The sequence below is a fragment of the Paroedura picta genome, chromosome 10 (genome assembly GCF_049243985.1).
Source record: "Paroedura picta isolate Pp20150507F chromosome 10, Ppicta_v3.0, whole genome shotgun sequence".
NCBI lineage: Eukaryota > Metazoa > Chordata > Lepidosauria > Squamata > Gekkonidae > Paroedura > Paroedura picta.
In genome coordinates this window covers 81,384,699-81,408,152 of record NC_135378.1, presented here as the reverse complement: position 1 = coordinate 81,408,152, position 23,454 = coordinate 81,384,699, and the positions used below count along the sequence as shown (strand labels likewise).

The 23,454-nt window shown below is 50.2% G+C and overlaps 1 protein-coding gene and 1 long non-coding RNA gene across 3 annotated transcripts; one reads left to right on the top strand and one right to left on the bottom strand.

Annotated features, from left to right (window-relative positions):
- The first annotated feature begins 1,943 nt into the window (after window positions 1-1,943).
- On the top strand, window positions 1,944-13,455 carry LOC143819451 (uncharacterized). Of its 2 annotated transcripts, XR_013224979.1 has the most exons (4): window positions 1,944-2,054; window positions 3,100-3,145; window positions 3,563-3,622; window positions 13,250-13,455. It is a non-coding gene; the product is annotated as an uncharacterized LOC143819451 (long non-coding RNA). The 2 variants fall into 2 exon arrangements; XR_013224978.1 differs by lacking the exon at window positions 1,944-2,054 and having other exon boundaries at window positions 3,015-3,145.
- A 6,747-nt stretch (window positions 13,456-20,202) lies between these two features.
- On the bottom strand, window positions 20,203-22,908 carry SOWAHB (sosondowah ankyrin repeat domain family member B). The gene has a single exon (XM_077301114.1). It carries the CDS (start codon window positions 22,673-22,675, stop codon window positions 20,915-20,917), a length of 1,761 nt encoding a protein of 586 aa, XP_077157229.1. The 5' UTR covers window positions 22,676-22,908; the 3' UTR covers window positions 20,203-20,914.
- Window positions 22,909-23,454: the final 546 nt, after the last annotated feature.

Sequence of the window (23,454 nt, the reverse complement as noted above, 5' to 3'; positions counted from 1 at the left end):
GCAGTTGCTGCGGCCTTCGGCTGGCACTCCTGGAAGCGTTTGTGCATTGTTCCCTTGAGCTGGATTGCAGGCAGGGGGAGCTGTAAAACAATAAAAAGGAACGGCTGTTCTCAGATGCAGATCTCGGTCTTTGGCCTTGGGGAGACAAAGGGCTGCAAACCAAAGATCAGATATGGTTTGCAAGGATTAGGCCCAGAAACCAGGCCTTGGCTGATACAGAGATCCTAGCAGGAAAGGCTGCTCACTTCCAGACAACAAGAAAGGAGCTGCGATGGAGGGTGGAATCCGCTACTGAGCTTCCTCCCCAAACCTCCAGAAATTTCCCAGCCGAGTTGGCAACCGTGAGTCAGGCTATAGAGCTGAGTTCTGCTTTGGAGGGTGGATGTTGCTATGGCGTTATAGCCCACCAATCTCTCTCCCCTCATCAGGTTGCCAATCTCCATGTGGAGCCTGGAGATTTCTGGGAGTTATAACATCTCCAGGCTAGAAAGATCTGTTCTCCTGAAGAAAATGGCAGCTTGGGGGGGGGGGGTGATTTAGAATAATAATAAAAATAAATTATTATTATTATTAATAAGACTCTATGGCATTATTCTGTGGTCCTTTCCCAAACGCTCCTCCAGGCTCCATTCTCCAAATCTCCAGGAATTTCTCAAGTGAAATTGGCAATCATCTTTAAACAGCCCCGTGGCGCGGAGCGCCATCTTTAAACAGCCCCGTGGCGCGGAGCGCCACGGACTGAATAAAGCAGTAAGGGGTCTGTGGGAGGAGTTAGGGCGGGCCCTGTCTGGGATAAAAACTCGGAGGGGCCAATCAGGAGCCGCGAAGCGGCTCCTGATTGGCCCCTCCAAGTGTCCATCCCACCCGAAGCAGGCAATGGGGAGCCGCGCGAAGCGGCTCGCCATTCCCTGCATCACCCGCACAGCCACAGGTGAGCAGTCGGCCGCGCCGCCTTCTCCCGGCCGCCGGAGCGGCCTCGCGGCGTCATAGACACCGCGAGGCCACTCCGGCGGCCGGGAGAAGGCTTGGGAGAGCCTCGGGGGGCCTGGCCCGCTTCTCTCGCCCGGCAGAGCGGCTTCGCGGCGTCTATGACGCCGCCAGGCCGCTCCGCCGGCCGAGAGAAGGCTTGGAAGAGCCAGGGGCTCCCTTGCCTAGGGCCCGCTGTATTCAGAACACAGCGGGCTTGAATACTAGTCATAGAATAATAGAGCTGAAAGGGACCTCCTGGGTCATCTAGCCCATCCCTCCACACTATGCAGGACACTCACAAACCTATCACTCATCCATTGTCACCTGCCACCCCCTTGAACCTTCACAGAATCAGCCTCTCCGTCAGATACAATCCTAGCAGATAGGTTTGTTAACACTGGCAGGGGATGTCATGTCTCTAGACCTGCGAGGACAGGAGGCAGGGTCGTATCCTGCACTGTAATCAGCCAAAGCACCACTTGAAACTGAAGCTGACCAACAGCGCTCGCCAGCATGAAGCTCAATTGTGCTGCATACAAGTTGTGGATTTTTTTAGGGTTCCCTAGTTCAGTTTCTGCCTCTTTGTACCACCTAGCTGGGGTCATAATAAAGAGCTGACATGAACTCCCCGTGTCCTGGTCTCTGAAGCTACAAATCTAACAGTGGATTCCTGGCCCTTTAACTTAGTGGGTGGAAATGGGCAGGTGAAGCTATCCCAGCCTCTGGTAAATAACAGCCTATTAAAACTTGGTTAAAGGAAAGGAGCATTCCTCCCCCCTCCACAGAGTTGGCAGCCCTTATAGTTTAGGCAGCAGTCCTGATGCTAAATGCCCTTCCCCTTTAAGAGAGACTGAAAGACATCACTTACCAGGTGATTGATGCTTAGTTCCCTGTCCTTGGGAAACATCTGTTGCCAATTACCACAAATTGGGTTTCTCTTAAAAGGTCATTTTCCTCCAGGCCTTTTCTCCAAAAGGGTCTCCCTTTACAAGCCCTGTGAGTATGTCTGGCTTGCTTTTGATGGTCTGGGCTGGTCCCAGGAACCCCAGTCCTTTGGTTCTACGGCTCCTCTCCAGGCTACAGAGGTCAGTTCCCCTGGAGAAAAGGGCTGCTTGGGCAGTGGATTTTGGAGGGCCCTGCCCTGCCCCAGACCCTGCCTGCTCCTGGCTCCACCCCCAATGTCTCCAGGCCTTGGAGATGGCAACCCCAGCTGGTCCTGATTAACTTTGGTGACCCTAGGAGTTCAAAGGCATGAGAGCCCCCCCATAGTAGAATTGTTGTTGTTAGTTGCAAAGTCATGTCCGACCCATTGCGACCCCATGGACAATGATCCTCCAGGCCTTCCTGTCCTCTACCGTTCCCGGAGTCCATTTAAGTTTGCACCTACTGCTTCAGTTATTCCATCCAGCCACCTCATTCTCTGTCGTCCCCTTCTTCTTTTGCCCTCGATCGCTCCCAGCATTAGGCTCTTCTCCAGGGAGTCCTTCCTTCTCATGAGGTGGACAAAGTATCTGAGTTTCATCTTCAGGATCTGGCCTTCTAAAGAGCAGTCAGGGCTGATCTCCTCTAGGACTGACCGGTTTGTTCGCCTTGCAGTCCAAGGGACTCGCAAGAGTCTTCTCCAACACCAGAGTTCAAAAGCCTTCCTTGGTGTTCTCCCTTCCAAGAACCAACCTGCTTAGCTTCTGTGTAAGATCAGGGGTCCCTTCTAGGCTAAGCCAGGTCATTAGGCTATTTTGGGATGGGGACAGAGATGCAGGTGGGCAATCTGCTACACCTCCCACTGTCCTAGCAGTTCTGGCAAGGCTGCAGCTGGAGGTGCTCAAGGCAGTGGGAGTGCTGGCAGGGGGCTCCCCCGGCCCACCGGGCTGTAACTTCTTCCAAATGGAAGAAGTTGGAGGGGGATGCAGCCAGGGTCAGGACAATCCTTCCTTGTTGGATGGACAGCCAATCAGGAATGGGGCAGCAGCTGACCTGATTGGTGGTCAGGTGGTGAGTCCCAGCTCCTCCCAGCACCCCTTACCAGCTTTATTAATGGTTACAGATTACAGATGAGAGCTGGTTGGTCTTAAAGGTGCCGCTGAACTCAAACTTTGTTCTGCTTGAATTTTGATTTTTTTTTTTTTACAGAAAAACACACAGGAGGAGCATGCTATCCAGTTGCAGCTGACTCATGGTGAGCTCATAGGTTTTCAGGGGCAGAGATGAGACTCATCCCATGGGTTTTCAGGGCCAGAGATGTTCAGAGGGGGGGTTGCCGTTACGAACCTCTGCACCACACACCTGGTATCCCTTGGTGGTATCCCATCCAGGCACTAATCAAGGCCTACCCTGACCAGATCGAGCTACCCTGGACTGTGCTGGTAAGTTTTTCAGGAGAGAGAGCTTCCCCAAATCTGAGTTCCATCCAAAACCGGAGTGCTTCTGGAGAGAACTCCATTGCTTGCTCTGACCAGTAGGTGGCACTCTCCACACAAGTACATCCCAAAGTGGAGAGGGGGGGCAGAATCCCTGTAGTAACTGGTTTAGGTCTTATTTATCTTTTTCAAACTAACTGGTGTTTTGTTTTTTTCCACAAACACTTTTTCCGCAGATGAAGACATTGCCCTGGACAGCAGCAAGAAAATACAGCTTGAAAAGGACAACTGGGGAGGTAAGACTGAAAAGAAGGAGGAGGAGGAACAAATTGTAGTAAGGTTTGTAAAATTGTAGGGAAATTATTATCGCTTCATTCGCTGTCCGGATGGCCCACTACCTGGGGGAAACTGCTCCGTCCCTTTAAGAGAGACTTAATGGGAAGTTGTTTACCAGGTGATATTACTTAGCTCAGAAGTAAGCAATGGCTAACCAACTCTGAAAGCTCTGAGCCTTGAAAATCCTACAGTGTGGTCATAACACCACTGTGGCTTGGCAACTCTTTACCTTAGGGATTCCCAACCAGGGCTCCACAAAACCTTGAGGTTCCAAGAGAGCTCTTCTGGCAGCCTTTCCCAGAAGGTCAGATGGCCACTGAGATCATTAGACGTCACTGGAGTCCCCTTCCCCTGTAGCTCTGCAGGCCTAGTTGATTTCTCCACGATGCAAACAATTGGCTGGCTTCAGCATCTTATTTCTGCAGCCACTTCTTTGAAGGGGCATGGCACCAGTTCTGGGCTTCCTCAAAGCCTGGAAAATATTTCAGAGGTTCTTCTATAGTCAAAAGTTTGAAAAAGGCTGCTTTTCACATAAAGAGATATCAGTGCCCCTGGTTCTTAAGAGGGAGGAATCTGTGACATCATACAACGCTGAGGTCACTATTCTTTTCAGATTCTGCCCTTCGAAGGATTGACCACCACATCGCCAGGGATTTCCCAGCCTGGTGTTCCCATATCACAGGAGGGGGGGAGACACCCCTACCATCCAGATGACCCCAAAACCCAAAGTGTAAATTATGTTTTAGATAGCTACCTGCAGTTGCCCACCTTGTCCTGAGGGTACAGAGCAAGCTGCCCATTGGGTATGTTCATGAGATTTATTCCAAAACTTTGCAACAATGTTCAGCTGTGCCATTTACTTGCCTGACCAGAAAGGCAGTCCGTAGCCCAGCTCCTCTCCATGTATTCGTCAAGGAATCTCTGTTCTTAATGGTGCAAACAGCAGCTGAAGTTAAGGAAGAGACAGTTCTGGTGGAACGAGGTCCCCATTTCCTGGCAGGGCCCGTGGCGTCTTATTAGCTGGCAGGTTGTCAGTTTGAATCTTTTCGTTGAGACGGAGGCCAGGGAGGGAAGCTGATGCACGAGGAGTAGATCCTTGGAGATGATGCACATCGACAAATGTGCTGGGGGGCTCCCCCTCACTGGTGGTCTTCAAGCAGTGGCTGGACAGATCCTTCTCCTGGATGCTTGAGGCTGATCCTGCATTGAGCAGGAGGCTGGACTAGATGGCCGGGATGGCCCCTTCTCATTCTAGGATGCTATGAGTCTAGTTCAGTAGTGGACTAGATCAGGGGTAGTCAACCTGTGGTCCTCCAGATGTTCATAGACTACAATTCCCATGAGCCCCTGCCAGCAAACATTGGCAGGGACTCATGGGAATTGTAGCCTATGGACCTCTGGAGGACCACAGGTTGACTACCCCTGGACTAGATGCCTAGATAGCCCCTTCGCACTCTATGGTTCTATGATTCCCTTAGCATTGGCTGAATGTTTGAGGCTGATCCTGCATTGAGTAGGGAGTTGGACTAGATGGGCTGTATGGCCCTTCCAACTCTATGGTGCTATGATTTTTTAAGGAACGGCTGGAACAGATACTTCTCCTAGATACTTTAGGCCAGGGGTGGCCACACTGTGGCTCTCCAGATGCCATTCCTGGGCACTAGTCAACCTTCATAGGACTGAAAACTGGGTTGCCTGGGAACTTCCAGCAGCCGTTCTCAACTTCTTTGCCGTCGAGAAACCCCTGGGAAATTCTTCAAGCTTTGAGAAACCCCAGAAGTGGCGTGATCATGCCAAAAATGGCTGGGAAGCCTAGCTGTGGACACGCCCACTCAGGGCTCCTCCCAGCCCATAATTGGCCATTTTGTGAGGGATGAGTGGGTTGGCATGACCCTCTAAGGTCATATCACCCGATAACAAACTTAAAAAATAGATTTAAAATGATTTAGAATGAATTAATAATTTTAAATGAATTGCCCCCCACCCATTCAGGAAATCCTTTCAAAGCTGTCAAGAAATCCCGGGGTTTTACAAAACCCTGGTTGAGAAAACCTGGCTAGTAAGCTTGTTGGTTTTTCCACCCATCCCTCTAGCTGCCCTTTTAATATCCGTCAGAATTGCAGCATTTATCCAGTGATGTAGTTTAGCTCCGTGACATGGAAAGCTTCATGCTAACAGGAGAGGACATCTCCGCTCTCCATCCCCACCCCCTGGCTAGTTCACATCCTCGTCTGGGAAGGACCTCTAGGCAGTTGCTCCTCTGGGTCCTTTGAGGATATGCCTGTGAAGTTGCTTTAAATTAAAATTTAAAATTTTGATATTAGTAAAGCGGGACACCATTAACCAGGGGGGGGGGGGTTCTTCATTAAAAATTTGGTCTATATGGAGCAACAAAAAGTTTCATAGAACGCAAAAATAGTATTGTAATATATATAAAGGTAAAGGTATCCCCTGTGCAAGCACTGAGTCATGTCTGACCCTTGGGGTGATTGCCCTCTAGTGTTTTCTTGGGGTGGTTTGCCAGTGCCTTCCCCAGTCATGACCGTTTACCCCCCAGCAAGCTGGGTACTCATTTTACCGACCTCGGAAGGATGGAAGGCTGAGTCAACCTTGAGCCGGCTGCTGGGATCGAACCCCCAGCCTCATGGGCAAAGCTTTCAGACGGCTGCCTTACCACTCTGCGCCACAAGAGGCTCTCTTATATATATATATTTATATATAATGTAATATATATATATATTTAATTTAATTAATGTAATATATATATATATATATTTAATTTCAACATCAGTACAATTTGCCAGGTACCCCCAGATGTCCCTCCAAAAGTGGGACAATCTGGTCACTTTATTTAAAATGAAGCCCAAGACTGGACTTCAGGGCCATATACAGAGGTCTGGCCTTGTAGCAATCTCATGAGTTAGTTTAGCTTTGAAGGAGACTAGGCCCTGGCCAAAATCACCCAACAAGCACCCTTGCGCTATGTCTGCCAGCAGCAGCTACGGGGACACCCGAGACCTTCTGCATGCAAGATATCTTCTCCATTACTGACCCCATGACGAACGACGGAGAACATGAGCAAATTGTTGTTTTTAATGTATAGGTTTATACGATATTAATAGTTTTATCCTCTGTTATGTGAATTACAGCTGTGTATTTTGTTATGATTGTGTCTGTATGATGATCTTGGATCGTAACAAAGCAATTGGACGTCAGGTAGGAATTGCTAGAAGCTCTATGATTCTTAGATTCCTAAAGAGGACTGATGTCACTTCCTGGTCTTTCAAGGATGTGACATCATGACAGGGGTAATGGCCACCTCACTATGACCCAGCTCTCCTACTGGCTGATAGTCTGGGACTGTCAACCCGTCCTATCCTGTCTGTCCGTCCCCAGTTTAATTACTTCTAGGCTTGTGTGCTTCGGTGGCCGAAGGCTTGACTGGTCACTGAATCACACAAGCCTAATTACTTCCTCTTCTTGCCAGCTTGCCGCTATGGCATTCTTCTGTGAAGTCTTAATTATCAGATTTGGCCTTTTTTTGTTGTTTAGTAGGGAGTTAAATACTGCTTTCTACATCGCAGGCAAAGCACTTCTAATTACTTTTAATTAGGGAGGCCAACAGGCCTGCTGGGGGGGGTGGAATGGGCCGTACTGTTAAGAAGCTGAATGCATGGAGGTCAGTCACTTTACCTGGTGAATAGCGGCCCAAGGAGCGCCTATTAAAAGGGACACCACTTGGCCTGCTAACCTCCAGGTGGTAAAAAAATACAAAATGGGATACTCAGGGTATGGGAGATGTACAAAACAAGAAAAACCACTGTGTAGTAACAGCACAATTAGGTAAGTGCTTCTAAAAAGGTAAAGGTAAAGGTATCCCCTGTGCAAGCACCGGGTCATATCTGACCCTTGGGGTGACGCCCTCCAGCGTTTTCTTGGCAGACTCAATACAGGGTGGTTTGCCAGTGCCTTCCCCAGTCATTACCGTTTACCCCCCCAGCAAGCTGGCTACTCATTTTACCGACCTCGGAAGGATGGAAGGCTGAGTCAACCTTGAGCCGGCTGCTGGGATTGAACTCCCAGCCTCATGGGCAGAGCTTCAGACTGCATGTCTGCTGCCTTACCACCCTGCGCCACAAGAGGCTCTAAGTGCATCTACAATACAGAAAAAGGATATCCAGTGCTTTAATACTCCACAGCACTGTAATATCCCAAAAGCAAGTAACTGTAAGAATGCCATTGGGAATCCCAAATCTGAACAAGGAACCAGTAAAGCCTGCATTTTGCTTGTGAGGCCTCTGTTTAACAGTCCTTCCTTCACCTGTTTGAGTAGCTGTTATTCTGCAAGGAAGATATTCACTAAGGCAGGATTGTAACCTATAGTTCTCCAGGCACTTGTGCAGTAAAGTTTTCGGTTAGGGGGGGTCCACTGAGTAAGCAGCCCCCAGCGAAAAGCGGGTTTTACCAGTTCCCCATTCAGATTTGGGATTTCCAGTGGCCTTCCTACCGTTATGCACTTCTGGAGTATTACAGTGCTGTGTTTGTGCTTTTAAAGCAATGGATAAACTATTTCCGTATTGTATAAATGCTTACTCAGTTGTGTTGTTACTACACAGTGGGTTTCCTTCTTTTGTACAACTTCCAAACGGTGGTTGGAGATATCTGCTATTACAACTGATCTCCATGCAACAGAGGTCAGCTCACTTGGAGAGAATGGCAGCTCTGGAAGGGGGGATACGGCTCTATATCCCACAGATAGCCCTGCCCTCCCCTACACCCTACCCTCCTCAGTCTGCAGGAATTCCTCTACTTTGGACAGGACGTTCTTTGTTCTCTGGGCAACGAGCAACTTTGCTCTTCATTCTGCTGTCATTCTACTTCCAAAACCACCATCTTGATAAAGAAAACAAATTTAAAAGAATGAGTCGAGGCTTTATCTGGCAGGTGAAAACCACTCATTTGTGCCTTCCCTCCCCACTCAAATGAATGACCTGACAACTGACCATTCACGGCTGTCCTGGCTAAAGGTAAAGGTAAAGGTATCCCCTGTGCAAGCACCGAGTCATGTCTGACCCTTGGGGTGACGCCCTCTAGCGTTTTCATGGCAGACTCAATACGGGGTGGTTTGCCAGTGCCTTCCCCAGTCATCACCGTTTACCCCCCAGCAAGCTGGGGACTCATTTTACCAACCTCGGAAGGATGGAGGGCTGAGTCAACCTTGAGCCGGCTGCTGGGATCGAACTCCCAGCCTCATGGGCAGAGCTTCAGACAGCATGTCTGCTGCCTTACCACTCTGCGCCACAAGAGGCTCTCTGTCCTGGCTAGCCATGTGATTATACAGAAAAGAATCCCCTGGAAATTGGAGGGGGAACCCTTGCTGAATGCAAACAGCTTCTGAGTAGACATAGAATCGGGGTGGACTTTTATGGGGTTTTATGGGGAGCGTAGCATTATATTCTGCAGTGTGTCCTCCCCCAGGATGCAATTCCACTGGGGATACCAACCTCCAGGTGGGGCCTGGGGGAATCCCCCAGAATTACAGCTTATCTCCAGGCTACAGAGATCAGTTCCCCTGTAGGAAAATGAATGCTGTGGAGGGTGAAATCTGTAACATGGTTCCCCACGGAGGTCCCTGCCCTCCCTAAATTTCTAGGAATTCTGGCAACCCTGCCCCTCTTCCCCTGCCAGAGATCTGGCAGGCCCTGGCAGCCCTAAGCTCCATTTCTGGCCTGTTGGGTTTGTCGTTCTGCCAAGGACTGGGGGGTTTGTTGTCTGGATCACTAGCTGCTTGTCCCATGCTGAGATCATAATAAGTGCTGTTCATATGCCCAATGTCCTGCATTCCTCCTGCAAGCCCACAGATATAACACAGACATTGCTAAAAAATAATCCTTTGGCAGTGCAAAACTGCTTATTTAAACCGTCCCGTCCTTGCCCCGTGTGCCGCTATTTTCTGCCCTATTTCATTCCGAATCGTCGTCCGTGTGCCTCTCCGGTGCTGCTGAGTGAGCGGACGACCCCAGAGACCAAGGAGCTGTCTCCTCAAAGCTTCCTCACGTCGCGATGCCTGATCGCTCGAGGTCCGCTCAGAACCGACAGAGGACCCCTCAAACCCTGGAGACAGCCCGCTCTTGAAATTCACACCCAGCCCTGACGAAATCTTTGTGACAGTCTCTCGCTTCCGCGTTTGGGCTCCTTGTCACATGGATGCTGAGGAGATTCAGCTACCTCCAGAACAGAATATTTCGCCTGCCCTAAAGCCAAGGATGGAAGAAGCCCAGCTTTCAAGGAAGAGAGAAATCTGAAGTGTGTTTAGTGGTGCCAATCCCCAGGTAGGACCTGGAGATCTCCCAGAATTGCAGTTCATCTCCAGATGAAAGAGATCAGTCCCCCCAGAAAACATGGCTGCTTTGGAGGGTGAGCTCCATCGTACTCCATTGAGGTCTCTCCCTGCCCTAAATCCCACCCACTCCTGGGTCCACCCACAAAGTCTCCAGGCTTTTCCCATCCCAGAGCTGGCAACCCTAGGTAAGTTCCCCTGGTGCCATAATCGCCCTCCTGGTCTCCTCAGGAGTGTTAACTTAGAGCAGGGGTAGTCAAACTGCGGCCCTCCAGATGTCCATGAACTACAATTCCCAGAAGCCCCTGCCAGCAAATGCTGGCAGGGGCTTCTGGGAATTGTAGTTCATGGACATCTGGAGGGCCGCAGTTTGACTACCCCTGACTTAGAGGTTCAACGGACCTGTGGGTCCTTCACCCATCCCTGACCCCACATTCCTGTTGTTTTTCTGTACCTTCCCTCCCCTCCTCCATCCCACGGTTTATGACCAGTAGAGAGACTCTCCCCCACTGCAAAGAGCTCTCCCTTATCTATCTTTGTCCTTGGTTCAGATAGTAGGGGTTGTAAATTTATTGTCAGGGAAGGCAGAGGGCACAGTCTGAATGTCTCCTGAATTCGGGCCTTTTAGATCAAAAGCCTTCTCTATGAGAACGATTTATCCCGCTTATGGAACTCTTCAATAAAGACTGACTTCTTTTACACCACATGTGTATGGAGCAGTTCTCTTTGAAGGGGTCTCTGCTGGTCAACCGGACCAGCCCACGGATCATGACACCTGGCCCTACAGACCACTAGTACATTATTCCTGAGGACTCTGTCTGCAGCTGTGAAGATACAACCATCCTTTTGACCAGGGGTAGTCAAACTGCGAACAGTCCAAGGAGAGATCAGCCCAGACTGCTCCTTAGAAGGCCAGATCCTGAAGATGAAACTCAAATACTTTGGCCACCTCATGAGAAGGAAGGACTCCCTGGAGAAGAGCCTAATGCTGGGAGCGATCGAGGGCAAAAGAAGAAGGGGATGACAGAGAATGAGGTGGCTGGATGGAGTCACTGAAGCAGAAGGTGCAAACTTAAATGGACTGCGGGGAATGGTAGAGGACAGGAAGGCCTGGAGGATCATTGTCCATGGGGTCGCGATGGGTCGGACACGACTTCGCACCTAACAACAACAAAGTCAAACTGCAGCATTTGCTGGCAGGGACTCATGGGAATTGTAGTTTGTGGACATCTGGAGGGCCGCAATTTGACTACCCCTGCTCTTGACCTCTCTCTTTGAGTGTGTGTCTGCCTGGCATGACTTCCTCTCCTTGTAAAGCCAGTTTGGTGTAGTGGTTAGGAGTGCGGACTTCTAATCTGGCATGCCAGGTTCGATTCTGCGCTCCCCCACATGCAGCTAGCTGGGTGACCTTGGGCTGGCCACGGCACTGATAAAACTGTTCTGACCAAGCAGTGATATCAGGGCTCTCTCAGCCTCACCCACCCCACAGGGTGTCTGTTGTGGGGAGAGGAAAGGGAAGGTGACTGTAAGCCGCTTTGAGCCTCCTTCGGGTAGGGAAAAGCGGCATATAAGAACCAACTCTTCTTCTTCTTCTTCTTCTTCTTCTTCTTCTAAAAGGCAGCAAGAGATTGTTGCTAGATCTCAGAACGGGCGGAGGGCAAGTTATCATGCCCAACACTTCCGCATGCGTGTGCATGCATGCAAAGCTACTCGGTGCCTTGGAATCTCGCAAAGGTTATAAAGCATTTCGCAAGCTGATGTCATGTGCTTTTGTCAACTGCTATTACCGTCCGTTGGGTAAGAACAAATTCATTTGAATGGATATAGGGACGCTGGTTTGATGGCCCAACTTTCGGTAAATAGATAAGGAAAACAGGAAGGGGAGAGACTAGGTGGCCCTGAGCCAGCAAAAGGCATCTGTGTGAACAAACAGGTACTCAGACCTTTACTGGGTTCAGAAAAGTGGCCTTCTATCTGATGAATAGGGTTGCCAACCTCCAGGCGGTGATTGGAAGTCCCCTGGGATTATAACTCCAGGTGGCAAAATTCTCATGGAGAAAATGGCCTGCTGTGTCTGGGGGCATTGATGTTCTGTATCCTTAGTGCTTGGGGGGCATCAATGGGACAGCGGATGGCCCCTGGGTTTTGGCCTCTCTGTGACTCCGAATGTTGGGCTGGATGGGCCACTGGCCTGATCCTACATAGCTTCTCTTCTGTTCTTAATGACGTTCTGTATCTTTGGTGCCCAGGAAGGAAATGGTGAAAAGATTGTTTTTTCCCATCCCTTCCCAGAATCCCTCCATTTTTACCCTTCTCTTCCTCATTTAAAGCAGGTCTAAGATCTCCCATATACAGAGAAAACAAACATTTAAAAAGATGCACAACAGAACAAAACCAGAGTCCAGTGGCACCTTTAAGGCCAACAAAGATTTATTCAAGGCATGAGCTTTTGAGTGCAAGCACTCTTCCTAGACTACTCGAAAGCTCTCACCTTGAATAAATCTTTGTTGGTCTTAAAGGTGCCACTGGACTCTGTTTTTGCTTTGTTGTGCTGCTTCAGACCAACACGGCTACCCACTTGCATTTAAAAAGATGAGGCATTTCAAGAGAACTGGTGGAATTTGTCAACTGCAACTAGAACCATTTGTCTTCCAAACTTGGCTGTTTGCTGTGGCTGAGGCCCATGAATCAAATCCTGCTTTTTCCCGGAGGCTTCTGTCCCAGGGTTGAGGCCAACTGGCAGCGTACTACTTTAAAAAAATAAAAAATTAGAAGCTGGGTAGATACTTGCACACTTGTCTTTTCAACTGTGTCCTTATTTGAAAACAAGAGTTATAAAATGGATGCACATCTGTCCCCAGGGATTAGGAGGAAGCTTTTGACATTATGGGCGTCAGCCAATAGGTGCTGTCCACAGCTGGGTTTTTATAAAATATTTCCCCTCCCCCCAGCTGTTCCCTGGAGAGGGAAAAAGATATGTTTAGATTGAATTATCCCATTCTACAAATGCCTAAAAATTGTGACATCTGTCTTCTCCTTTGGCTACTCATCACAACTATGGAATAGATTTCTTTTTCCAAACATGGAATTAATGGTTTGAATATAGGGTTACTTTCTGCCTGGTGCAGATCAGGAAAACCCCAACACCACCACCTCCATCACTCACTCACACTCAGTGGGGTGGTGGTGGGGAAATGTGGGGGCCAAACAGTACCCTTTTGACATCATTTCTGTCTCTTTGTTACAGGAAGTGACATCACCACATTGAGACATTCTAGGATTCACTCCAAGCTCTATGACTGGGGACCCCAACGTAGTGCCCAGGGACACCATGGCTCTCATCGACACCTTACCGGGTACCCACCAAACATTTTCAGACAGTGGGTGGAGCCACTTCTGATTGGCTCTTGCAGATCTGATTAGCTGTGTCTAATTAAAACAGTGTTGATTCCATGGGAGCTGCCTCCGCATGAGGGATTTATTCTCTATTTCATTTGTTTTTCTCAGCGTATTTTAAAAATTATCCTTCCTTCCCCCTGCACTTGGATTTCCTTCAGGCTCTCTGTCCCTTGGCAGCATGGGCCCTGTCTCCCTCAATGGCCATTTTGTGGTTGTGTCCTCCAGGATGTCTAATCTCCGAAGCGGACCGCAGGGTCTATGGCTTTTACCACAGCCAAGGGCTGGCAGCCCTGCGATTCTATGACAGAAGGTCTACAATGGTTTTGTATGTGGAAGAAGCAAATATCACGGCAGAGGAAAGTCTCAGAGAGAAACGCAAGGGGAATAGGGCCATAGAGCCATACTAATATTTTTGCCCCTGGTAAGAATTTTTCCAAAACTTGGGATTACCTCTGACGCAATCCAGCTATTCTTGGCAGTATCTCTGCTGTATTATTTGGCACGTGCTTTTTGGCATCCGAAAGATGAGATTCCCAGTTGTTAGACTCAATGGAATGATTGTTTCCCTTCCCTAGCCCTGGAAGCATGAATTGCCCCATAAGACTTAGATATTCTGGTCCAAGTGCAAGATAATTCTTGAATCAAATGAGCAAGGAACTTTCAACGGGGTAGGCAGCAAAAAGAGGTATTTATTGGATCCTTCTATATTGGAGACACAAATATCAATATTCCCAGTTTCCAAGGACTGGTGTGGTCTTTGGATCCACTGCGCCCCCCCCCCCATGTTTCTGATATTTTTCAGCTTCAATATTCCATTTGGGGAGTCTTTTTGGGGGCTGGGGAGGTGTAAAAAGTACTGGCACCAAAATTGCCAGGGAGCTGTCGATGCCTGTCTTTTAAACACCCCCTCTGTTTAAGGTGAAGTGGCCCAAGGGAGCCAATTCGATGGGCCCCTGAACAAGATGCCCCCAGCCAGGAGGAAAACATGAAGAATGTAAAACCTGAGGATATCCCCCACAGGAATGTGAACCCCAACCATGTAACATCTGAGAACCTAAAGCTAGGTGACACCCTAGAATCTGAAAGGATGCAAAATACACAAAATTCAACCTATACCAAATGCAAGAATCTCCAAGTATATAATGACAGAATCCACAACAAAACAGCAAACCTGACAGAAACCAAGTCTAGCAAAAAAAAAAAAAAACTTAAAAACAAAACAAAACACTTGAAAGTGACAATCTTGCCTAAAGCAAGAATGCACCAAAGCCCCGGGAGACACAACGAGGAAGAGCAATGCTAGGAGTCTGCAAACATATTCATGGTTAATCTCTAATATTTTGAGATTTTTCAGAATTTTTTTGTTATCTCCCAAAACTGTGGATATATTTTGTGAGGCTGACTATATCTGAAAAATACCTATAAGGCATGTGTGTAGAGGGGAGAATGTTGGATATTTTTTTCAGCTTGGTTACACCTGAACATACATCCCTAACATTCAATGCAAGGAAACTTTCTGCATTCCGTTGTCTCAATTTTGTACAGTCTCAGTTTTATCAGAGAAACATCCATGATAAGGTTCCTTCCATTCCTCACTTTTGTCAGACCTGGATTCCCAGTCTCAGAGCAGGAGAGAAAGCTATCCAAGGCGGGGCTGGTCGCTGACCCCGTTTCCCACCCGACATTCATTCAATGGGGAAAGATGCCTAAAGACCAATACACCTTTTCACTCTTGGGTTTAACACTTCCGTTCGGCTTGGGTGACCGAAACGGAGCAGCCGCTGTGGCTCACAATTTAAAAACCAGAATCACAGTGACATTTAGGACTTCTGTGGACCCTAGACACAATTGCTCCATCGTAGGGGACGTGACCTGAATATGCGGAACAAGACCAAGAATGCAAAGTCTGTTTCCACGGTGCCAAGGCAAACTGCGGGTTCCAGGGCTCAAGGCGACAAAGGAGATAAGCATCGCAAAGTTATGCAAGTGGGACTTTCGAAACAGAGAACAGAGAGGGAATGTAATCGAGCAAGGCAAAGTAGAAAGGGCCGGGAACGAGGACTCTCGTGGCCTGCTAGTTCTGCGGTGCTGATTCAAGAACTAGACTTGCAAGATAAAACACAGTCGGTAACTTTGAGCATTCTGCCATACAGAAGAAGAAGAAGAAGAGTTGGTTCTTATATGCAACAATGCAACAAAACGAATATAGCTAATATGTAAATATGGCAGTGAACAAGAATGATGGACTGCAAGCTACAGGCTGGGAAATTCGGGAGATTTAGGGGAGGAGCCTGGGGGAGGCTGAGTTTCGAGATAAGAAGGGTAACAGCAGGGTAGGTTGCCCAAGAGCCATGCCTCCAAAGCTGTTGATTTCATTAGGGGGGCAAACAGTGGCTCTCCAGATGCCCATGGACTACAATTCCCATGAGCCCCTGGAGAGCCACTGTTTGGCCACCCCTGCCCAGAGATCAGTTGTGAATCCAGATCTCTAGGAACCCCTTGGAGATTGGCAACTTTACCAGGAAATGCAACAGATAGTCGGTCTGAATTAATTAAACAACTGCTCTGTATGTTGACTCAACCTCGCAACACTAAATCAACTATTTCTCGAGATTGGCATGCTGATGACAGAAGAGACGCAAAGGGGGGTTGGTTGACAACAAGGTGAACACAAACTGCGGCCCATGAGCACATGGGGAACGGAAGCAAGGTTACATAATTGGACTTCAGTACTCCACAACTTAATGTCACCCACTTTGAGACTCCTTCGGGTAGAGAAAAGTGGCATATAAGAAACAACTCTTCTTCTTCAGTAATATCAGGGCTCTCTCAGCTCCCTCACAGGGTGTCTGTTGTGTGGAGAGGAAAGGGAAGGAGATTGTAAGCCACTTTGAGCCTCCTTCGGGTAGAGAAAAGCGGCATATAAGAGCCATCTTCTTCTTTAAGAGAGGCTTAGTGAGATATTATTTACCAGGAGAGGTTATTTCCCTTCACTGCCTGAAAAGCCTCAACTGCCCATTTCCATGCAGCTAAAGGGATGAGACATTTTTCTCCTAGGCCTTTTGACAATTCTAGTTGCAGTAGGGACTTTGGGGGATTTTTAAAAATATAAAGCCTGTTCAAAAATCAGACAAATCAGAGACATTTGAGCCTCATTTTCCCCTCCTGTGGATTCTCACCTGGTTCTGAAAGCATCCCCCTCCCTCCCCCCCCCCCAAGTTGTGCTCTCAAATCAGAAGTAAATCCGGCTGGTGCAGATGCAAATTTGTACCCTGTAGAAGGGTCATTTGGAGAACCAATATTGACAGAGCCAGCTTCCCTACCTCCTTCCTGCCAGCCAGTTCTTCCTTTTAATGCAAATGGCCGACCCACCCAGCCTTCCTGTGAGCTAAGGTGAATTAGAGGTGAAAGACAGGCTGAGAGGCCAGGGGTTCTGTCCCTGCCCCCAAACTGCAGGCTTAACATTTAAGGGGTTAAGGGAGACATTCAGAATCAGAGCTGGAAGAGACCACAGAGGGCCCTCCAGTCCAGCATTTATGTACCACATCTTCATTACCCAAATGCAATACTTTACACTTCTCCCTATCAAAATTCATTTCGTGGGCTAGGGCCCAATTTTCCACGCTCCCCCAGATTTCACAGTTGCAAAAGCACTGGGAAGCCATCGCCTATAGAAATGAAGAGAAGCCGAAGGCGTAGCATGCATCCGATCTAACAAAGCGGATGTGAGCCTTTGTGTAACAAAACAAAGGTGCTATGTTAGCATGAGGCTATTTTCCCTAGCACTGGGGTATTCAACCTGTGGTCCTCCAGATGTCCATGGACTACAATTCCCACGAGCCCCTGCCAGCGGTTGCTGGCAGGGGCTCATGGGAATTGTAGTCCATGGACATCTGGAGGACCACAGGTTGAATACCCCTGCCCTAGCAGACTGAATGGCTCAGCTTAACCTGAGCTTGTCAAGACTTGGGTGCTAAGCAGTACCATGCTGGCAGGGGCTGATGGGAATTGTAGTCCACGGACATCTGGAGCAGTTGGGCCATCCTGGCATATCATGTAGCTTCCTGAGATAATGAGTGCGGAGTGCTAGACTCTTTCTCTCCGCTTCTACGACAGATGGACTCCCATTCTAGCACTATCTGAAGAAGGGAGCAGGGATTCCCCTGCCACAAATTTTGTGAGCCTTTAAGGTGCTCCTGCACTCTTGCTCTCTTCTACTGTTGTAATTTTCAGTTCAGAGGGCAACATGGTTACCCTCTGAACTGAAGATTAGTATAGATTTATGCTGGAATCTCTGCAGAACTGGGGACAGGAGACAGAACTCTATTTGTGTTTTGGGTTTTTTTAAAGCAAGTTTCTAGTCCTGAAGGCTTGGCACCAGGCCATGACGGGGGAACCTCTCAAAAGACAGCTGGATGCAGAGCAAGATCTCCATGCATCAGTGCTCCGTTTTGTTGTGTCCCTCCTATTCCTGCCAGCAACGTGACGCATTATAGATATATGAAGCTGACTTAGTTTGCCTAATAGCCCTTTCAGCAATCTGCTATTCCCGGTGCAGGACTGGGGTTACCTTCTTGTATAATTTCTGCTATGCCGAATACCCTGGTCCAGTTTGGATCACAGAACACCTGCATTCTCTTAAAATGCAGGAAGAAGTGTGGTGCATTTGACGGTCAGCACTGTATCCGCTTTAGAAGGGACACATCTGCAATCCTAAATATGCTTACTTGAGGGCAAGAAGTCAGCCTGGGGACTTCAGGGAGACTCAGAGCTGCACTAGAAGAGAAATTTAGCTAGGAAGTTCTAGGTTCAGATATTATTGCAGCTAGTCGCAGGGAGGCCTAAAGAACATAGGCCAAGGGAAAGCTGGAGAATAAAGATCTTTCTCCATTCCCACATGCGGCTCCTTAGAATCATAGAATCCTAGAGTTGGAAGGGGCCATAGAGGCCATCTAGTCCAACCCCCTGCTCAACGCAGGATCAGCCCTAAGCATCCTAAAGCATCCAAGAAAAGTGTGTATCCAACCTTTGCTTGAAGACTGCCAGTGAGGGGGAGCTCACCGCCTCCTTAGGCAGCCTATTCCACTGCTGAACTACTCTGACTGTGAAAAAATTTTTCCTGAGATCTAGCCTAGTCCTTCTTTGACTGCATTCAGAGAACTCAGGTGGGAGGGGAGTCGGCCAAGCTTCTTCCTGTTTTTCCTCCCAGAAGAACAAAGTTCGAGTCCAGCGGCACCTTTAAGATCAACAGAGTTTTATTCGAGGTATACAGTTCCGGGCATGAACACACTTCTTCAGATACAATGAAACTGAATTTCCTCAACCCAAACATCTAGGTAGAAAGAGGGTGGGGTGGGGTTGGGTTTAATTGCCAGGAAAGGCTAGCCAGATTCAAGATGCGTAAGTAACCCAACCTAGATACATCGGTTGAGGAAATCCTATTTCACGGTGTCTGGGAAAGTATACATGCACACATGAGCATGTACCTGGAATAGAGCTCACTTGGTCTTTTAAGGTGCCCCTGGACTCAAAACGCTCTCCCACCTTTTCAGACCAACACAAGGACCTCACCTGAATATTTCCTCTCTGAAAGCTCTGCTCTGTTTTCTTGAGATTCTGGCCTCGAGCCGACTGACTGGGGAAAATAGTATATACGCTCAATAATGATTTTTTTTTAAACAGGCCCTCTGCTACTGTTTTGACTTTGTTGTTGGTATTATTATTTATATTTATTAGGTTTCTAATCTGCCCTTCATTGTGCCTTTTGTTATTTTCAGGCTTTCTGTGGCATGGCCTACCTTGCAGGGCTCTCATGAGAGTCACTGCAATGAGGTACGGCGAGAAAGGGCAGCGTTCAAGGGCGGTCCCAACTGAACTGATCCGCATCGCAACACTCAATGGGAACGGCAGGAATATCAGAGGTAATTTTAACCCACAAGTGCTACCCTGCAGCTTACAGTGATATTTCAGCAGAAAGCCCCCACCCCGTCCAGTTTCAAAATCGACAAGCCAACCTAATATAGTGGTTAAAGTGAGGGACTAGGATCTGAGAGACCCAGGTTCAAATCCCGACTCCGTGGGTGACCTCGGGCCAGTCGCAGTCTTTCAGCCTAAACTACCTTGCAGGGCTGTTGTGATGATAAAAGGGAGAAGATAAGGACGGAAGGTGGCCTTTGGGTCCCCAGCTGGGAGAAATGTGGGGTAGAGGAAAAGCAAATATAAAAATAAAATAACCGCTTCACAAATCTTCATGTACTATCATTTCATAGAATCATAGAGTTGGAAGGGACCTCCTGGGTCATCTAGTCCAACCCCCTGCACTATGCAGGACGCTCACATCCCTATTGCTCATCCACTGTCACCTGCCACCCCCTTGAACCTCCACAGAATCAGCCTCTCCGTCAGATGGCTCTCCAACCTCTGTTTAAAAATCTCCAAAGATGGAGAACCCACCACCTCCCGAGGAAGCCTGTTCCACTGAGAAACTGCTCTGACTGTCAGGAACTTCTTCTGGAGGTTTAGATGGAATTTCTTTTGCATTAATTTCATCCCATTGGTTCTGGTCTGTCCCTCCGGGGCAAGAGAGAACCACTCTGCTCCATCCTCTACATGGCAACCTTTTAAATACTTGAAGATGGTTATCAGATCCCCTTTAAGCCAGTAAAGGTAATCTGACTCTCTACTATCCTTGGGGAAAAAACACCCACGTGATCCCAGCACAGAAATCAGGTACCCAACACTTAGAAATCCATTTGAAGACAAGAAAAACTCTCCCAAATTATCCAGACGGATGCAGAAATCTACAAAGCAGCCATAAAAAGATTTATTAACGGTGTGTTTAAAATGGCAGCAGACAGAGGCCAAGTTTGTCGTTCTTTTCTCAGCCTGGGGCTGGAGAGAAGGGGCAGAACTAGGTATTCCTTTAATCTCTGGTGAGATACCACGAAAAAGATTTGCAGGATTAAAAACTCATCTGTGACAAGATGATCCCCACCTCCTTGACCTGCCACAATCGGCCTGCCCAACCCTTCTTCCCAAAGGCGAAGAATTAAAATGGCAGTCAGGCAGTCCTGCCATGCAAATCACAACTCAGCTCCCCAAAACGGCATTCGGAAGACTGCAAGCACGGTTTTCCCTGCCAGCCCTCCTTCCGCGTTAGATACGTGGGAAGAATTAAACAAACAAATGGGTTCGTTTGGACAGAAGCTCCCAAACATCATTCTGGAGATTGCTGTAGAAGATAATTGATTGCAGAGGTTCTCAGGAACGGGACCCAACCAGAAACAGTGGCCAGGTGCCTCCATAAACTGAGTCCTCCTTAGGGTCATGGTAAAACTAATTGTGTAGCATTTAAAAGCTTCCCCGTTAAATAAATAAGAACATGACCGATCCCTCCATTTCCCATTGGGTGCATAAAGTGCTCTGTCTCCGATCTTCCTCCCAAGTACAACCACCCAACAGGCTTGACAAATTCCTCCCAAATCCAGTTGCCCCTGGGCCACTGCACCAATCCTTAGTCACTGTAGGCCTCCCTCTCCTGCAGAGCTGGATACTTGTTGGCCATTTTCCACTTAATGTGCTGCGGCTTCAAGTAGGCAGCCAGCGACGTCTTCCTGCTGATCTTCCTCGCCAGCTCCGGACTTTTGCCTCTCTGGGCAGGGAAGGCATTCCGGGCGATGGGATGGGCGGGGAAGATGGTCTTGCCCTTGGGGGCCCCCAGCAGCTGCCAGATCTCCCCCGAAGTGGAGCTGCTCAGGTACTGCCACGGCCTCTTGCCGCTGCTGTCTCGCGCCCGGATCTGGCACCGCAGCTTCTGCACCAGCAGGCGGATGACCAGCTGATGCCCGTGCATGGCGGCCAAGTGCAGCGGGGTGTAGCCGCAGCCAGACTTGACATCGACGTCCAGGGCCACGCCGGCTTGACGGGCCCCGGTGACGAAATCCAGCAGCACCTGGGCATTGCCGTGCTTGGCCAGCCAATGGAGCACCGTGTAGCCCGAGATGAAGTCCTTGCGGGTGGCCAGGTGGGGGTCTTCCAGGAAGAGCGCCCGGGCCTGCAGCCATGACCCCGCGGCCACCTTAACCAGCCAGGCATGCTCTCGGGGCTCCAGAGGAACCAGGGAAGATCTGGGCTCAGGGGAAGCGTCAGCGTCTGGCCCCGGCCCCTCCGACGGGGCGCCATTTGGGAAGCCTTCCCGGTGGGCCAGCTGCGGACTTAAGGGAGCATCCCGATTCGGAGAAGGCCAGCGTGCCCCCTTCCTGCCCTTGGGCAGATGCCCACTGGGCTTTCCGGAGTCTTTCCCCAAGGGCTCATCCTCCTTGGAGCACCCCTGTGTAAACGGAGCCGGCAGGGCCAGGCGTCCTGGGAGGGGGGCCCCCGGTGGCCCGCCTTCCCCCGCAGTCCAAGCGCCCCCTGTTGGCTCTCTCGGGCAGCGCAGCGAAGAAGAAGAAGAAGGTCGCTGGGGGTCCTGCTCCCCTTCCCCCCGACCACTGGAGTCGCTGCCCCCGCTGCTGCTGCTGCCGCTGCCCTCCTCGCTGGCCGGGCTCTCCTGCTCCAGGAACTCCTGCAGGTCCTGCAGGGCGAGCTGGCAGCGGATGCTGCGGAAGACGGGCACGGGCTCCGGCGGGGAGGCGGGCGGCGAGGGCCAGCAGGCGCCTTCCGCAAAGGCGGCAGCGTCGTCGTCGTCGTCGGGCCGGCGGGACACCTCGTGCGCCTGGGCCACCCACGCGCGGATCCGCTGCTGGAGGCCGCCGCCGGCGACGGGCCAGGCGGGCCCATTGGCCGGTGCGTCCCCGGGCGGGCCGTTGTGCTGCCTGCGCGCCTCGCCCCCGAGCAGGGCGCTTGGGATCGGCGGCGGGCTGGGCGGGGTCCGCGGCCCGGGTGGCCCCTCGAGCTCCGGCCGGGCCCATCCCTCGCCGGGGCCACTCTTCGGGCGCGATTCCCCCGTCCGGGGCCCGGGAGGAGCCTCCCCGCCGTGCGCCCTGCCCGGGCCCGTCCCGTCGGGGGGCTCCGGGGGCTCCTCGCCGACCAGCTGGCGGAACCTCTTGCGGAGCACGACGAACTTGGCGCCGCCGCCGGCCGCCTCCTGCTTGACGGTGGCCACGGAGTTGACGAAGCCCTTGAAGAGCTCCCGGCGGCGGCGCAGCTCCTCGGGCCCGGCGGCCGCGTCGCGCAGGAAGCCCTTGAAGTGGCCCAGCAGGGCGGCGTTGGACGCTCGCCCGCCGGCCCCGCACAGGAAATCCAGCAGCTCGCCCTGGCTCAGCTCCCGCGCCATCGCCCGGCCCGGCCCGGCCCGGCCCGACGGCGCCCCTTCAAGCCATGCGCGCCCCCAAGGAAGGCAGGAGGGAAGGAGCGAGCCCGGGAGAGAAGGACGCCGGCCCAGGCCCGCCTCACCTGCCGCTCGGCCCGCCCCCTCGCCAGGAGGACGCCTGTGGCTGCCGGCCAGGTGTGGCCTCCCCCGCGGGCGGGGAAAAGGGCCAGGTGGAGGGAGGGACGGAGGGAGGGAGGGACGGAGGTCGGCAGCGCGGGCACCTTCCAGGCTCGCCAAATTGGGGGCGGGCGGGGGAGGGAGGGAGGGAGGCGCTCTCTGAGTCACACCTAGGAGGGGAGTCCACCTGCCGGAGCAGGAAAGAGCCACATTCCAGCAGCAGCCTCAGGACTAGAAAAAAATCGGGGCAGGGGAGGGAGGAACTTTCCTGAGTCACTCCTCCCTTGCTCAAATTTATTTGTTTGTTTGTTTATTATATATATATATATTTATTTTATTTATTATGGTCATTGACCAGCCTCAAAGTATCTACAGACCACATACATTATTACAGCGTTTTAACAGGACATTCGGCATCAGGGAGTTAACAAAGGCACGAAACATGAATACGGCATTTTGACAGTCAGGTCATTCAGCATCAACAGTAGCCAAAGATTTCCGCACTCTGCTGGCAGTATAGCAAAACTTTGCCGCTATGTAAGAAACAGAATTATCTTTATCTGCAAGCAAGATGTTAATTAGATGATCATCTGTACGTCCAGGAAACCTTGATATTTATTATATTT